The sequence below is a fragment of the Lepus europaeus genome, chromosome 2 (assembly GCF_033115175.1).
Source record: "Lepus europaeus isolate LE1 chromosome 2, mLepTim1.pri, whole genome shotgun sequence".
NCBI lineage: Eukaryota > Metazoa > Chordata > Mammalia > Lagomorpha > Leporidae > Lepus > Lepus europaeus.
In genome coordinates, this window is record NC_084828.1 from 11,452,510 (window position 1) to 11,469,645 (window position 17,136).

The 17,136-nt window shown below is 44.4% G+C and overlaps 1 protein-coding gene across 3 annotated transcripts in view; it reads left to right on the plus strand.

Annotated features, from left to right (window-relative positions):
• Window positions 1–16,901, plus strand: part of CRYZL1 (crystallin zeta like 1) — a 52,953-nt gene extending 36,052 nt beyond the window's left edge. For 2 of the 3 annotated variants that reach the window (XM_062205871.1, XM_062205880.1), the window contains exons 7-13: window positions 1,605–1,738; window positions 4,578–4,689; window positions 7,068–7,166; window positions 9,844–9,962; window positions 10,898–11,003; window positions 15,326–15,371; window positions 16,560–16,901. In XM_062205871.1, coding sequence (XP_062061855.1) covers window positions 1,605–1,738; window positions 4,578–4,689; window positions 7,068–7,166; window positions 9,844–9,962; window positions 10,898–11,003; window positions 15,326–15,371; window positions 16,560–16,659 — 716 coding nt within the window. In that variant the 3' untranslated portion in view covers window positions 16,660–16,901. Of the gene's footprint in view, window positions 1–1,604; window positions 1,739–4,577; window positions 4,690–7,067; window positions 7,167–9,843; window positions 9,963–10,897; window positions 11,004–15,321; window positions 15,372–16,559 lie in introns of all 3 variants that reach the window. The other variant, XM_062205888.1, reaches the window with a different exon arrangement.
• Window positions 16,902–17,136: the final 235 nt, after the last annotated feature.

Consider the following 17,136-nt stretch of genomic DNA (forward strand, 5'->3'; position numbering starts at 1 on the left):
AGAGTTCCTATAAATCAGTAAATAAAAAAAAGACAAAACAATGGAAAAATTGATAAGGACTTGAACAGCCACTTCACAAAAGGAATTCCAGGTGGCTAATAAATCTGGAAAGCTGAGCAATCTCATTAGTTTTGATGCAGGTTAATATCACAGAAGAAATCACTACACATCCACGTGATTGGTAAACATCTATAAATCTGATAATACCAAGGGTTGACAAAGGGCTTCCCCAGCAACAGAACACTGGGGGAATATATTGACAACCATCACTTTGGAAGTCTGTAGTTAAGTGAGAGATAATGTACCCTGGGACCCTGATTTTCACTCTTGAGATAAAAACCACACATAGTGTAACAGTATCTTTTATACAAAAGCATTCTTAGCAGCACAGGTTTTAACTGCCAAAAACTAGAGCCAGCACAAATGCTCAACTGGAGAGGGACTAAGCATGCAAAGGTCGTTCCACCTGGTGGTGCACCAGGGAACAGCACCAGTGAGGGCACAACAGCCTCATGGGGTTTTGTCTGAGGGTTTTTTTGTTTTGTTTTGTTTTTGCTTTGTTTCTGTTTTGAGAGACAAAGAGAGCTCCCATTTCATGGTTCACTCCCTGAAAGCCCACTATGGCAGGGCACAGGCACAGTCAGGAGCCAGAAACTCAATGCAGGTCTCCCATGAGGGTGGCAGAGACCCCGTTACTTTGACCATCACCTGCTACCTCCTAAGATGCACATTAGCGGTAAGCTGGAATCAGAAGCTAGAATGGGGAATTGAACCCAAGCACCTCTATGTGGGATTTGGGCATCTTAACTGTTAGGCCATATGTCTTCCCCAAAAGTGTGTGTGTGCGCGCACGCGTGTGTGTGCCATCCCCAAAAGTGTGTATGTGTATGTGTGTGAGCGAGCCAAAAGCTTCTTCTGGGTTTCCCACGTGAGTACAGGGACCCAAAGACTTGGGCCATCTTCCATTGCTCTCCCAGGTGCATTAGCAAGGAGTTGGATCAGAAGTGAAGCAGCCGGGACTTGCTTGAACAGGCACCCATATGGAATGCCTGCATTGCAGGCGATGGTTTAACTCGTTACACCACAATGCCAGCCTCCACAATAAAAAGTTTTAAAAGTATACACTAGATGTTTTTTTGTTTTTAAGATTTATTTATTTATTTGAAAGGCAGAGTTACAGAGAGGCAGAGATAAGTCTTCCATCCACTGGTTTACTCCCCAAATGGATACAACAGTCAGAGTTGGGCCAATCTGAAACCAGGAGCTAGGAGCTTCTGGTCTCCCATGTGGGTGCAGGGGCCTAAGCACTTGGGCCATCTTCCACTGGTTTCCCAGGCCATAGCAGAGAGCTGGATTGGAAGTAGAGTAGCTGGTTCTTGAACTGACACCCATATGGGATGCCATCACTGCAGGTGGTGCCTTTACCCTGTTCACTACCACACCAGCCCCACACTGGCTGTTTTGAGAATAGATTATAAGTGGGCAAAAATGGAAACATAGGATAGGAGTAGGGGTTTGGTCCAGGATCATACAGTTAAAGAAACAGGTCCCAAAGGAAAATGTAATAGAACTTCCTGATTGTTTCCTCTTGTTCTTTGTGACAGTTCATAAGCCAGAAAAGGTCACATGGACAGAAGCCGCTGGAACCATCCGAGACGGACTGCGAGCCTACACCGCTCTGCATTATCTTTCTCATCTCTCTCCAGGAAAATCAGTGCTGATCATGGATGGAGCAAGTGTAGGTGCTAATGATTTTGTCAAGAAACAGACTAACATACCTGAACGCGAGGGGTTTAGAAGGGAGCCATCATCTATTTGCTGATGCCACTCTTTGCCAAACAGGCGCATGTTCTCTGATTTTGTTACCAACCTCCTGTTCTGTTACAGTAAGCAGCTTTTACTACTAGGAGATAAAAGTTAGATTTAGTGTGAGTAAGTTTCTTATTACTTGGGAGCTGCAAGTACATTAAAAAGCAGACAGGCCGTTTTTATTCATTCCTGTTACACAAAACCTGAAATAGCTGGAGCCTTTGATGTCATACTTCAGAGCTTTGTACCAAGTTGGTTTCATATCCATCACACACTTATGGTAATAAAGTATTGCTGTTTTATAGATAGATTCACACACAAGTCTAAAATGTGCTAACTTAAATATATTACCTGTATCATTAAAAAAGTTGAAATTACTTTTAAAATACGTAAAAATAATTTAATCTGAGGGCAGGTATTTGTCCTAGTGGTTAATATGCCCCTGTCCCATATCTAAATGCCTGGCTTCAAGTCCTGGCCCCACTCCCAGTTCAGCTTCCTGCCAGTGTGTAGCCTGAGAGGCAGCAGGTGGTGGCCTAAGTAGTTGGTTCCCATGTGTGAGACCAAGGTAGAGTTCCCAGGTCCCACCTTTAGCCTTGCCCGCCCTGGTCACTGGGGGTATCTTGAGATGGCGGCTCTCTCTCTCTGCCTATCTGTCTCTTTCTCTCTCTGTCTTTCAAATAAACAAAAATATTTTTAAAGTATTCTACAAATGTCACGGAAGTTGGGGTGAAGTTACAATTTTTTATATCTGGCTGTTAAAGATGATTTTTCCCCTGCGTTTCACTGGAAGGCTGACAGCAATGCTCTCAGCATTCTCTTGATGTCCACCCTCAGGACAGAACTGTTTCCCTGACCTCACTCCAGAGATCCAGAACAAATGGCCTTCCTAAAGTACTCTGATGTGTAAGAGTGCTAGCTGGACTCCGTATGTACTGTATTATATATATATATTACTGTAATATACATATATATTACTATATAGAGAGATATATTAGATACATAGATATATTAGATATATATCTATATATTTATTATATATAATATACAGATATAGATAGATATCTATCTATAAATTAGGTCAGACCATCGTGGTACCAAGGCCGTGTTGCTGAGTGTGGCCCTCAATTCTTTTTTTTTTTTTTTTTAACAGGCAGAGTGGACAGTAAGAGAGAGAGAAAGGTCTTCCTTTTGCCGTTGGTTCACCCTCCAATGGCCACCGCGGCCGGTGCACTGCGGCCGGCGCACCGCACTGATCCAATGGCAGGAGCCAGGTGCTTCTCCTGGTCTCCCATGGGGTGCAGGGCCCAAGTACTTGGGCCATCCTCCACTGCACTCCCTGGCCACAGCAGAGAGCTGGCCTGGAAGAGGGGCAACCAGGACAGAATCCAGCTCCCCGACTGGGACTAGAACCCGGTGTGCCGGCGCCGCTAGGTGGAGGATTAGCCTATTGAGCCACAGCGCTGGCCTGCATTCTTGAAATTCTGTGCCAAGTAAGGCAAGACTAGGTGAGAGCATGTGATGGATGCAACTTCCCCAACACCCCTGCTGAAGAAGAAAGTAATCAAATGTTTCCCCTCCTGATACTGTGCAGACTTTTTCCTCTTTTTCTATTATATAATGCTTAAAAACATAAAATGACGCTTAACAATTATAGTTTATAAAATAATCAGTTTCTGGCTGGTGCCGTGGCTTAACAGGCTAATCCTCCACCTTGCGGCGCTGGCACCCCGGGTTCTAGTCCTGGTCGGGGAGCTGGATTCTGTCCTGGTTGCCCCTCTTCCAGGCCAGCTCTCTGCTGTGGCCAGGGAGTGCAGTGGAGGATGGCCCAAGTCCTTGGGCCCTGCACCCACATTGGAGACCAGGAGAAGCACCTGGCTCCTGGCTTCGGATCAGTGCCGTGCGCTGGCCACAGCAGCCATTAGAGGGTGAACCAACGGCAAAAAGGAAGACCTTTCTGTCTCTCTCTCTCACTATCCTTCTGCCTGTCAAAAAAATAAATAAATAATAATCAGTTTCTGCCGGCGCCGCGGCTCAATAGGCTAATCCTCCGCCTGCAGCACGGGCACACCGGGTTCTAGTCCCCGTCAGTGCGCCGGATTCTGTCCTGGTTGCTCCTCTTCCAGTCCAGCTCTCTGCTGTGGCCCGAGAGGGCACTGAAGGATGACCCAAGTGCTTGGGCCCTGTACCCGCATGGGAGACCAGGAGGATGTACCTGGCTCCTGGCTTCAGATCGGCGCAGCGCCGGCCGTAGCGGCCATTTGGGGGGTGAACCAATGGAAAAGGAAGACCTTTCTCTCTGTCTCTCTCACTGCCCACTCTGCCTGTCAAAAAAAGAATAAAAAAAATAATAATAATCAGTTTCAGCAGTGTGTTGTAGTAAATTAAGCCACCACTTGGGATACCAGCATCTCGTATCAAAGTGCCAGCTTAAGTCCCAGCTGCTTTGCTTCCAAGCCAGCTACCTGCTAATGAACCTGGGAAGATAGTAGAAGATGGCCCAAAAAGTTGGGCTCCTGCCACTCATGTGGGAGATTAGAATGGAGTTCTTGGCTCCTGGCTTTAGCATGGTCCAGCCTTGGCTGTTGTGGGCTTTTGGGGAGTGAAGCAGTAGATGGAAAATGGATTCTCTGTCTCTCTCTCTCTCTCTTCTTCTCTCTCTCTCTGCCTTTCAAATAAATGAATCTTTTTCAAAAATCTATAAAACATAAATTAGAGATGACCCCTGCCCTATATGTATAAACCCACTGTATTTTTTATCCACACAGGCGTTTGGCATAATAGCGATTCAGTTAGCACACCATAGAGGAGCCAAAGTGATTTCAACAGCATGCAGCCTGGAAGACAAGCAGTGCCTCGAAAGACTTAGGCCTCCTGTAGGTGGGTAATAATATCAGCACAGAATTTAAGCCTGGAATGTGAAGGGAAACCACCTAAAAGACTGCTTTGGTAAAAACAAAGTATAAAATTCCAAGTAAAAGTCAATTTTAAAATGCACTTAGTGAATGTTTGGCACGGTAGATGTCCACGTCCCATATCACAGTGCCCGGGTTTAAGTCCTGACTCCACTTCCAATTCTGGTTTCTTGTTAATGCACACCCTAGGAAGCAGCAGGTAATGACTTGAGTTCTTGGATCCCCGACACCCATATGGGATACCTGGGTTGAGGTTTGGGCTTTGAGTTTCAGTCTGGTGCAGCCACAGCTATTACAGGCATTTGGGGAGTGAATCAACAGATGGAAGGTCTCTGTCATACCATCTCTCAAAGATGGGGGAGAGACAGAGAAAGACAATCTTCCATCTACTGGTTCAACCACCAATTGGTTACAACAGCCAAGGCTGGGCCAGGCCGAAGCCTAGAGCCAGAAGCTTCTAGGTCTCCCACAGAGGTGCAGGGCATCTTCTTTTTTTTCTTTTTTTTTTTTTTTAATTTTTATTTTTTTTATTTTTTATTTTTTGACAGACAGAGTGGACAGTGAGAGAGAGACAGAGAGAAAGGTCTTCCTTTTGCCATTGGTTCACCCTCCAATGGCCGCCGCGGTAGGTGTGCTGTGGCCGGCGCACTGCGCTGTTCCGATGGCAGAAGCCAGGTGCTTCTCCTGGTCTCCCATGCGGGTGCAGGGCCCAAGGACTTGGGCCATCCTCCACTGCACTCCCTGGCCACAGCAGAGAGCTGGCCTGGAAGAGGGGCAACCGGGACAGGATCGGTGCCCCGACCGGGACTAGAACCCGGTGTGCTGGCGCCGCAAGGCGGAGGATTAGCCTAGTGAGCCGTGGCGCCGGCTGTGCAGGGCATCTTCTGCTGCTTTCCCAGGCACATCAGCAGGGAGCCAGATTGGAAGTGGAGCAGCCAGGACTTGAACCAGTGCCCATATGGGATGCTGGCACAGCAGGTGGAAGCTTAACCTTCTACACCACAGCACTGGCCCCCACAAACTTTTTGAAGTACTATAGTACAAGGACTGGACAAACAAGGAAAGAGAAGAGATTTGAAAATAGAGAAAGGGAGCAGAAATGGCATTGTTGAAAGAAAAGCTTTTATTGTTGAATTCTGCCTTTCCTGTGTCACCAGAGTCCCCTCTTCTCTGTGCTGTCATAGCCTTCCCCTCCACCAAGTACTAGACTACTGTCAGACTATAGCTGTGGCCACGCAGCTCTGAGAAGAATTAGCAAAACGCGAAGGTGATAGAAGATACAAAAACAGGAGCAGGGATTTGGCCCAGCAGTTAAGATAACTGTATCCCATATCAGAGGACCTGGGTTTGATTTCTGACGTGCTGATGCACACCCTGGGAGGCAGCAGGGGACAGCTCAAGCATTTGAGTCCCTGCCAACCACATGGGAGACCTGGATTAAGTTTCTGGCTCCCATTTGCAGGCATAGAGGAATGAACCAACAGATGGGAGTGTGCATGCACTCTTGCTCGCTCGCTCTCCCTCTCTCTTCCCCTCCTCTGTATGCTCCCCTTCTCTCTCTCTTTCTGCCTCTAAAATAAAAAAAGATACAAAAATGAAATATAAATGTCTTCGTTTGCCAGTTTAAATTTTTATAATTTTTTATAAGATTTATTGTACTTATTTGAAAGGCAGAGTTAGGGAGAGAGAGAGAGAGAGACATCTATCTGCTGGTTCACTCCCCAAAGGGATACAACAGCTGAGGCTGGCCAACCCAAAGTCAGAAGCCAGGAACTTCTTCCAGGTCTCCCACTTGGATGGGAGGGACCCAAACATTTGGGCCATGTTCTGCTGCTTTCCCAGGTGCATGAGAAGAGAACGGGATTGGAAGTGGAGTAGCTGGGAATGAACCAGCACTCACACAAGATGCCACCATTGCAGGTGGCAAGTTTACCCCATGCCACATGCAGGCTCCAATTCTTATAATTCTTACCTTCAGTAATTTGTTATTTTATCTATATGATTAACCATATTAATAATACTTTAAAGCAACAAGTTAAAATTAATTTGTCACCAATTCTGCTAAGAATAACATGTCAGAAGACCAGCCTTAGACCACCTTATCCACAAAATGTTTACATTTTGAATGTACCAGTGTCTTCATTTTGCTGTTCCTTATTAGTATTAGGTTAAATGAGAAAAATAATTTGAATAGACTTCTTTTCCCTTTTGACTTCCATAATGATTTTATCTGCTTCTCATTTCAGAGAGTGGATGCTTGTTTGCCTTTTCTTTTTCCCTGCATTGTTCGTGTTACTGGCTCTATACAGAACAGTACAATTTCCTATCTCCTGTCCTTCACAGCCCGAGTGATCGATGTATCTAATGGGAAAGTCCATGTTGCTGAAAGCTGTTTGGAAGAAACGGGTGGCCTGGGAGTCGACATTGTCCTAGATGCTGGAGGTGTGTACCTCGTTATTTCAAATTAGGAAATGATTATTAATGTACTTATTAAATCGGATGCTTAGTTTTGGATTTTTGAAAAAAATTTTTTTTATTTGTGACAGGCAGTTAGACAGTGAGAGAGAGAGACAAAGGTCTTCCTTTTTCCATTGGTTCAGCCCCTCAATTGGCTGCCAGGTGCATTCTGGTCTCCCATGGGGTGCAGGGCCCAAGGACTTGGGCCATCCTCAACTACACTCCTGGGTTGCAGCAGAGAGCTGGCCTGGAAGAGGGGCAACCGGGACAGAATCCGGCGCCCCAACCCGGACTAGAACCCAGGGTGCCGGTGCTGTTGGCGGAGGATTAGCCAAGTAAGCAGCAGCGCTGGCCTGGATTTTATTTTTAACTGAAGGTGTGTCTATTTCAATTATAGCTTCTTCCCTTTATTCCCATTGTCCTCTCTGGAAGACAGACTATTCTTTTGCCTTTTAAATTAGACCCTTTGAAATTTAAATAACAAAGGATGGCCCAAGTCCTTGGGCCCTGCACCCACATGGGAGACCAGGAGAAACACCTGGCTCCTGGCTTTGGATCAGCGAGATGCGCCGGCCGCAGTGGCCATTGGAGGGTGAACCAACGGCAAAAAGGAAGACCTTCCTCTCTGTCTCTCTCTCTCACTATCCACTCTGCCTGTCAAAAAAAAAAAAAAAAAAAAAGAAATTTAAATAACAAATAGTACTATCCCTATGAGGAGCCTGTGAAGGTGATCTCAGTGCTTCCTGGACAATGCACGTTATCTCCACATGCTTCCTCACAGTCATTTTGGCGACATGTACCCTCCAGTATAGCAGAGCTGCTTTCCAGTCTCTGAAAAGACTCAAGAAGTTTGTTCCATTTTCACTTTTCATGAGCTTTTCGTGAACTGATCCGAAGCCAGGAGCCAGGTGCTTCCTCCCGGTCTCCCTTGCAGGTGCAGGGCCCAAGAACTTGGGCCATCCTCCACTGCCTTCCCGGGCCACAGCAGAGAGCTGGACTGGAAGAGGGGCAACCGGGACAGAATCCGGCGCCCCGACCAGGGCTAGAACCCCAGAGGATTAGCCTAGGGAGCCACACGCCGGCCAACTTCTGGCACTTCTAAAGGACAGATTTTAGTGTCAGTGTTATGATGCAACAGATTAGGCTGAACTTGCAACCCTGGTTCTTGGCTTCCAATCCAGTTTTGCATTAATGTGTTATAAGGGCAGTGGATCATGGCCCAAGTACCTGAGTTCCTGCCACCCACAAGGGAGACCGGATGGAGTTCCTGGCTCTGGCTTCAATCTATCTCACCTCAAGCTGTTGTGGCCATTTGGAGAGTGAACCAGCAGATGAAAGATCTCTCTCCATCACTCTGCCTTTCAAATAAATAAATAAATCATTTTTTTTTAATGAAAGATAGGTTTTACAAGCCTGGAAAATGCTCCTATTTTAACTTTGTTTTCAGTACAGCTGGGGTTATCATGTGTTTCTTTTTAACCAGTATTTTCAAGATTTGAAATTAGCTCAGAGAAAAATCTTCGAGTGACAGCGAATATATACTTTATTGATATTTTTTCAAATGGATATTTTAGCAATTACGTTAAAATCTGACTAATCTGGCTAATTTTTTAGTTCCTTAATGAGAAAGTAGCTCCTCATTGTATTGAGCTATCATTGTTAAAATTACACTTAGTTGGAGGATGGCCCAAGTGCTTGGGCCCTGCACCCACATGGGAGACCAGGAGAAGCACCTGGCTCCTGGCTTCGGATCAGCGAGATGCGCCGGCTGCAGCGGCCATTGGAGGGTGAACCAACGGCAAAAGGAAGACCTTTCTCTCTGTCTCTCTCTCTCACTATCCACTCTGCCTGTCAAAAACAAAAACAAAAACAAAAAAAATTACACTTAGTTACATGTTATATTACTTTCCTTAGCATTCAATGAAAATCATTTTTATTTAATTTATAATTAAATCTCAAGTAAATTTCATGTTGCTTTTTTTTATTATTAGACAGGCAGAGTTAAACAGTGAAAGAGAGAGACAGACAGAGACACAGGTCTTCCTTCCGTTGGTTCGCCCCCCAAATGGCTGGCATGCTGCACTGATCCAAAGCCAGGAGCCAGGTGCCTCCTCCCAGTCTCCCACGTGGGTGCAGGGCCCAAGTACTTGGGCCATCCTCCACCGCCCTCATGTTGCTTTTTAAAATTTATTTGAGAAGCAGAGTTACAGAGAGTGAGAGGGAGAGACAGAAAGAAAGGTCTTCTGTCCATTAGTTCACTCTCCAAATGGCTGCAATGGCTGGAGCTGCGCCGATCCAAGGCCAGGAGCCAGGAGCTTCTTCCCAGTCTCCCACGAAGGTACAGGGCCCCGAGCACTTGGGCCATCTTCTACTGCTTTCCCAGGCCACAGCAGAGAGATGGAGGAAGAGGAGAAGCCGGGACTAGAGCCGGTGCCCATGTGGGATGCCAGCATCGCAGGCGGAAGATTAACCTACTGTGCCACGGCGCTGGCTCCTTATGTTGAGTTTTAATGCATCTCTTGAATTTATTTTGTCTTACCTGTTTTCTGAGAAAAATGCTTCCTCATTCCTATATTAAAAAGCAAAGAGAACATATTTAAGAAGTAAATTTTTATCAGATTATCATAAAATATTTCTTCTCTCTCTCTGTTTTTGTTTTAAGTGAGATTGTACAATAAAGATGATGAGCCATCCATGACATTACAGCTGCCACATAAACATGACATCATCACACTTCTTGGTGTTGGAGGCCACTGGGTAACAACAGAAGAAAACCTTCAGGTATTATCAGAAACAAGAAAGCATTGCTATTAGACTACTGTGAGGTGATTACCAGCGAATAATACCTAAGTCTTTTTTGAGGCAAGGTATGGATAAATTAATATAAATTCAGATTTACACCTGTATAGCTTCTTTTCCTTTCTTAAAAGGTGTATTTACTTGAAAGGCAGAATTGCTGGTTCACTCCCTAAATGGCTGCAGCAGCCAGGGCTGGGCCAGGATCTCAGGAATCCATCCAGGTCTCCCATGTGGGTGCAGGGGCCCGAGGACTTAGACCATCTTCCACTGCTTTCCCAGGCACATTAGATCAGAAGTGGAGAGCTGGGACTCGAACCAGCACCCATATGGGATGCCAGTGCTGTAGGCAGAGGCTTAATATGAAACACCGCAGTACTGGCCCCACATTTTTTTCTTAACAAAAACAAGCATTATTATTGTTGATATATATGTATCAAAATATGTCTGTAAAATTACCATAATTTTCTAATTATCCAAAGTGGGATTATAGTTTATGTATATAAATGTTATTTCCCAAAAGTTATATATTTTTCAAAAGAATTCTATTTCTATTATATGTAAAGATATCAATAAAAAGTATGATTCATATAGTTGATGTAAATATAAATATTTATACTTATTTTGTATACCAGTCTTCACTGGTTTTCCAACTTCCTGGTTGAAGGTGATGGTAAATAGCACAAACCCTTACCACTGTATCATCAGGACTCTAGATTGGCTGTTGATTTATCACCCTGCTGTTTCATCATTTTGGACCATGAAATTGAAAAGGAAACATAGTTTACGTGTTCTGTTAAAGTTTGTGTGGTGATTATTTGTGACCTCTACAATTCTATGTATAGACATTTTTCTATGTTAGTTGTTTCTCTGCTGTTAGACTCGCAGTAATTGATGGGTCCTTGTTTATTCCCTCTCAGTTGGATCCTCCTGATAGTCACTGCCTTTTCCTCAAGGGAGCAACAGTGGCTTTCCTTAACGATGAAGTCTGGAATTTGTCCAACGTTCAACAGGGAAAATATCTTTATATCCTTTTGCACTACTGACTTGAGTTTCTGGATTAGAATTTACCTTATACTTCACTCATAAATTCTTTCATTATGTTAAGAAGTAAGAATAACAGTTAGCTTTCATCAAATATGCCAATCACTGTTCCAGTATCTTGCAGATATGAATTCATTTAAGCATTGAACCAGCTCTATGACAACGTTGAAACAACTCTGTTATTACCTATTTCTGAGATGAAGAAACTAAAGCATAATGAACTTAGCATAAGAGAGTATGTCCAAAAACTTATGGAAAAAAGTAGAGTTAAAAGATGTTTATTTTGTTCCAAAAACTATCTTGAAAGCTCTGCAGTTTTTTCATATGCTGCATTTTCCATGAGCTTTTTGAGGACCTCTTCTATGTGTGATATCTATAGAGGTCTGCCCCCTCTAGGAGAAATGACAGACTACATTCAAAGCTTTAAAGTAGTCATATGTAGTTGTTATACTGCATGTGTTAAGTTTTTTGGAAATTTCAAAACTTCATGTGATGAATATTTGAGTTTAAGATATTTTGATTAAATATCTTTCTGTTAAATTTTTTACAAACTTATTTGCAAACTTATTTGAAAGTTTTAAAATTTATTTGAAAGGTGGAATGATGGAGGGAGAGAGAGTTCCTCCATCCACTGGTTCATTCCCTAATTAACCACAAAAGCCGAGGCTGGGTCATACCGAAGCCAGAATCCCGGAACTCCATCTGGCTCTCACATATCGGTTGCAGTGGCCCAACTACTTTGGACATTCCCAGCTGCATCAACAGAGAGCTGGATTGGAAGCAGTACAGCAGGGATTGAACCAATATGGGATGCTGGCATCACAGTGTTGCTGTGTGGCAACACTGGTCCCTTTAATTAACTTCATTTTTTAAAAACTTAAATTCCAGTGACATTGTAGATATCAAGAATAGCATGATAGTAATGGTGCTAATAAAAGAGAACACCATATAATTATTAAAAGTAACATGAATAGGCATGTTTTGAATGTTACATGTTAGACATTAAGCTGGCTGCTTTGCATTACTTAATTCTGTGAAACCCACACTCTCCATGAGAAGGTGATTTTAGCCAATTTGACAAATCCCTGGGCCAAGTTGAAGTATATCATGGTTGGGGCCAGCATTGTGGCATAGTGGGTGAAGCCACCCATGTGACACCAGCATCCAGTATGAGTAGCAGCTCGAGTCTCAGCTGCTCCATTTCCAGCTCCTTCCGAATGCACCTGAGAAAGCAATGGAGATGGCCCAAGTGCTTGGGCTCCTGCTCTCACATGTGAGATGCAGATAAAGTGCCTGGCTCCAACCTGGCCCAGCACCAGTGGCCATCTGGGCACTAAACCAGTGGATAGAAAATAATGTTTCCCTGTGTGTGTGTATCTATAACTCTGCCTTTGAAATAAATATTTTTTAAAAAATCCTGTTTACATGAAATAATGTTAATATTTTCCAAAATCAGAAATAAATGCTACCTGTGGATGGTCCCCATTTCAATTTAAAATGGTGCAAACCGGATGCACATGCAGCAGAGGGCTTACTTGGGCTGTTTTCCCAAGCAAGCATATGTGGACCAGTCCTCTCTTGTGATGCTGGGCAGCAGCAGTACCTCCAGCTCCCAGTCAGCCCTGCAGTCACGAGGGAAACAGCCGGTAGGTACTCAGTATTGCGCTGTGGTGCTAAGCTAAGACGGTTAGCAGGTTAGGTGTATTAAATGTGTTTTCCACTTGGATATTTTCTTTTTTTTCTAAGAGTTATTTATCTATTTGAAAGTCATAATTACAGAGAGATGAAGGAGAGGCAGAGAGAGAGAGGTCTTCCATCCACTGCTGGTTCACTCCCCAGTTGGCCGCGACAGCTGGAGCTGCACCGATCAGGAGCCAGGAGCCAGGAGCTTCCTTCGGGTCCCCAACGTGGGTGCAGGAGCCCAAGGACTTGGGCCATCTTCCACTGCTTTCCCAGGCCAGAGCAGAGAGCTAGATCAGAAGTGGAGCAGCCGGGAACTGAACCGGCGCCCATATGGGATTCTGGCACTGCAGGCGACAGCTTTACCCTCTACGCCACAGCATCGGCTCCAGGATATTTTCAACATAACATCTTTTTTTTTTTTTTTTTTTTTTTTTTTGACAGGCAGAGTGGATAGTGAGAGAGAGAGACAGAGAGAAAGGTCTTCCTTTTTGCCGTTGGTTCACCCTCCAATGGCCGCTGTGGCCGGCGCACCATGCTGATCCGATGGCAGGAGCCAGGCGCTTCTCCTGGTCTCCCATGTGGGTGCAGGGCCCAAGGACTTGGGCCATCCTCCACTGCACTCCCGGGCCATAGTAGAGAGCTGGCCTGGAAGAGGGGCAACAGGGATAGAATCTGGCGCCCCAACCACGACTAGAACCCGGTGTGCCGGCGCCGCAAGACGGAGGATTAGCCTGTTAAGCCACGGCGCCGGCCTCAACATAAGATCTTTACCAAGACATAATCCCATCATAAGTCAAGGAGCATTTGTATACACACACACACACACACACGTACGTACGTACGTACTTCACAGATGGCTATTTTATTCACAGAAAACTTGCAGCAGTGCTAATGACTGTATATTCCTTTTTTTCTTTCTTTCTTTTTTTTTGGACAGGCAGAGTTAGACAGTGAGAGAGAGAGAGAGAGAGAGACAGAAAGGTCTTCCTTTTTTCCGTTGGTTCACCCCCAAGTGGCCGCTACAGCCAGCACACAGCATCGATCCGAAGCCAGGAGCCAGGTGCTTCTTCCTGGTCTCCCATGTGGGTGCAGGGCCCAAAGACTTGGGCCATCCTCCACTGCCTTCCCAGGCCATAGTAGAGAGCTGGACTGGAAGAGGAGCAACCAGGACAGAATCTGGTGCCCCAACTGGGACTAGAACCCGGGGTGCCAGCACCGCAGGCCGAGGATTAGCCAAGTGAGCCATTGCGCCAGCCCCCCTTTTTTTTTTATTAAAAATTTATTTATTTGTAAGAGTTACAGAGGTAGAGATCTTTCATTTGCAGTTTCACTCCCCAGATGGCCACACCAGTCAAGGCGAGGCTGGGTGGAAGCCAGGAGCCAGGAGCTTCCTCCAGCTATCCCACGTGGATGCAGGGGCCCAAGCACTTGGGCCATCCTCCACTGCTTTCTTAGTGCATTAACAGTGAGTTGGATTGGAAGTGAAGCAGCCAGAACTCAAACATTGCAGGCAGCAGCTCAAACCACTACAACATGCCAGCCCCAACTGTATGAACTGTATGTTTTTTTTAAAAAAAAATGTGAATGGATTTTTATAATCATGTTTTTTAATTTACATATTCCAAAGACCTGAATTAGACATTACTCCTTACTTGTATAAATCCCCCAGTCGCTTCACACATGAGCTAGTTGCTTCTTGTGATTTAACAAAGACAGCTATGTTCCAGCTGTATGACCCTATGCCATAGTTAATTCTAGTGTACTAGCAGTTACATAGACTCTTGGTCCTGATATTATAATATTAAATAAATTACCAACATTGGCTTTTTCTTAATTTCTTAATATTTACATCACTTTTATACATAAATACACTTTTCTGCAAGGAATTTTGAGCCAGCTAACATATAAATCAGTAACTGTGTACCTAATTTGAGAGACGTAAGTACTAAAATTGTTTTTAACTAAGAATGCCATACATTGTACCGAAATAAAAAAGAAACAGTATTCTATTACCATCCATGGATCTAACAGTGGTCAGCACGTGCTAGGCTTATGCTGTCATCACTTGTCCTTAGAGCTTCAGGCTCTATTATATCTCAAATCGTTGGCTTGTTTTTCCAATTTTTAAATTGTTTTTATTTGAAAGAGGGTGAGACACACAGAAACATCTTCCATCCACTGGTTCACTCCCCAAATGCCCGCAACAGTGAGAGCTGGGCCAGGCCAGAGTCAGGACCCTGGGACGCGATGCCGGTCTCCCATGTGTGTGGCGGGGACTCACTGCTGCCTCCCAAGAAACTGGATCGGAAATGACCAGGAACTCCACTCTAAGCATTCTGAGACGGGAGGCAGGGGTCCTGGGCAGCGTGGCAACTGCTGCGCCAAACACCCACCCTCACTTCCTTATTTCAGAATTAAACTTTAAACAAATTAATTAAAACATTTTTTAAAAAAAGAATTAAACTTGACAGCTTGCAGAATTTCTGTAACATTTTGAATTTCTGAGAGTATAAAACTTAAGGGGTTAAAAGAAAAGGTAATGTACTTAGCATCTGCATGTCAAATCGTTTTATTTTATTCTCTGTCCTTTATTTTGGCGCCTTGACAATCCTTCCAGCTACGTATCTTAAAAGACGTGATGGAGAAGTTATCAACTGGTGTTTTTAGGTATGCTAAAGTAACCAAATCATTGCTCTTGTTTACTTTCTAGTCCCAAGATGATAAGATAGGCATTTCTGTTTTTGTTTCAACTTTTATAATATACCTAATGTCTCTGTATTTTATTATTCAGTTGATTTTCTTAAAGATTTATTTTTATTTATTTGAAAGGCAGAGTGACAGAGAATGGGAGAGAGAGGGAGAGAGAGATACTTTCCTGCTCCTGGCTCAAGTCTCAAATGGCCACAGTGGCTGAGGCTGGGCCAGACTGAAGCCAGGATCCAGGAGTTGGGTCTCCCAGGTGGATGGCAGAGGCCCAAGCACTTGGAGCATCATCTGCTAACTTCCCAGGAACATTAGCAAGGAGCTGGATTGGAAGAGGAGTAGCTGGGACTCAAACCAACACTCCAGTATGGGATGCTGCCGCTGCAGGTGGCAGCTTAACGGGCTGCACCACAATGCCAGCCCCTGTATTACTTTGTTTAGATAAATAACTGCTCTTTACTGCTTCGCAAAACTTACCTGTTGGAATACCAGTCAAGTATTCCCCAAGATAGAAATGGCTTGTGAGTTTTCCTTACTACATTCCATAATATATCTCACTTTGCTTTTTCTCATCGCTCCTCCCTTGGCAATAAGAAATAACCAGTAGTTTGAAAACAATATATTTTGAATTGGATTAGTTATCACTTACAAAAGAAGTGGAATTTTTTCCTTGAATACTTTTTTTTTTTAAGATTTGTTTATTTATTTGAAAGGCAGTGTTTGAGAGAGAGAGAGAGAGATACCTTCCATCTGCTGGTTCACTCCCCAGATGGCCACAATGGCTTGGGTTGTGCCTGGAACTCCATCCTGGTCTCCCACGTGGGTGCAGGGGCCAGGGTCTTGGTCATCTTCCATTGCTTTCCTAGGCACATTAGAGGAGAGCTGGGTCTGAAGTGAAGCAGCGAGGACTAGAACCGGGCTCCATGTGGGCTGCTGGTATCACAGGTGGAGGCTTAACCCACTGTGCCACAACACCGGCCCCCGAATGTTGTAACAGTAGAACTTCTTTTCCACTTTAACAGTGGAAATACAATTTTATTTAAATCATTTAAAGTGGCAGAACTTAGAAATAGACATTACCAAGTACCACTGTAGGTGTTCTACCTATGGGTAACCAAACCTGACATTTCTACTCATTTCCTTCTTCTTCAGACCACAGTTGGAAGAACCCATCCCACTCTGTGAAGCCAAAGTTTCCATGGAAGTTGTTCAGAAAAATCAAGGAAGAAAAAAGCAAGTTGTTCAATTTTAATTTTCTTCTTTCTGAGACCTCAGTTGGATGAACCCATCCTAGTATTTGAAGCCAGAGTTTTCCTTGGAGATTGGTGGGACAAATCAAGGAAGATAAAAGCAAGTTGTTCCATCCTTAGACCTGTCTTCTTGCTGTCTGACACAAGATGTGCAGTTTTCTGACAGATTTGAGAAGTATGTGAAAAGTTGTGCAAACAGTTGAGATAATTCTGTAATTAACTTTCGAAGGGAGTGTTCTGAAAATCTTTTTAGTGTCTGTTTCTGTATGTGTTGCCTCTGGTACAAAACTCCTTCCATGAAGACACCTGCTGTCTGCGACGGCCACACTCGTACCGTATCGCTAGGGGGTAGAGGCCTTCCGCTAACTGTCAGGGTGACTGTCCACTGCCTGCTCCTTCCCTCCCTAGCGAGCCCGCTGTCCTGATGTGAGCATGTGCGCATATTTTCAAGTCTTAAAAGCAGCCCACGTGCACTGACA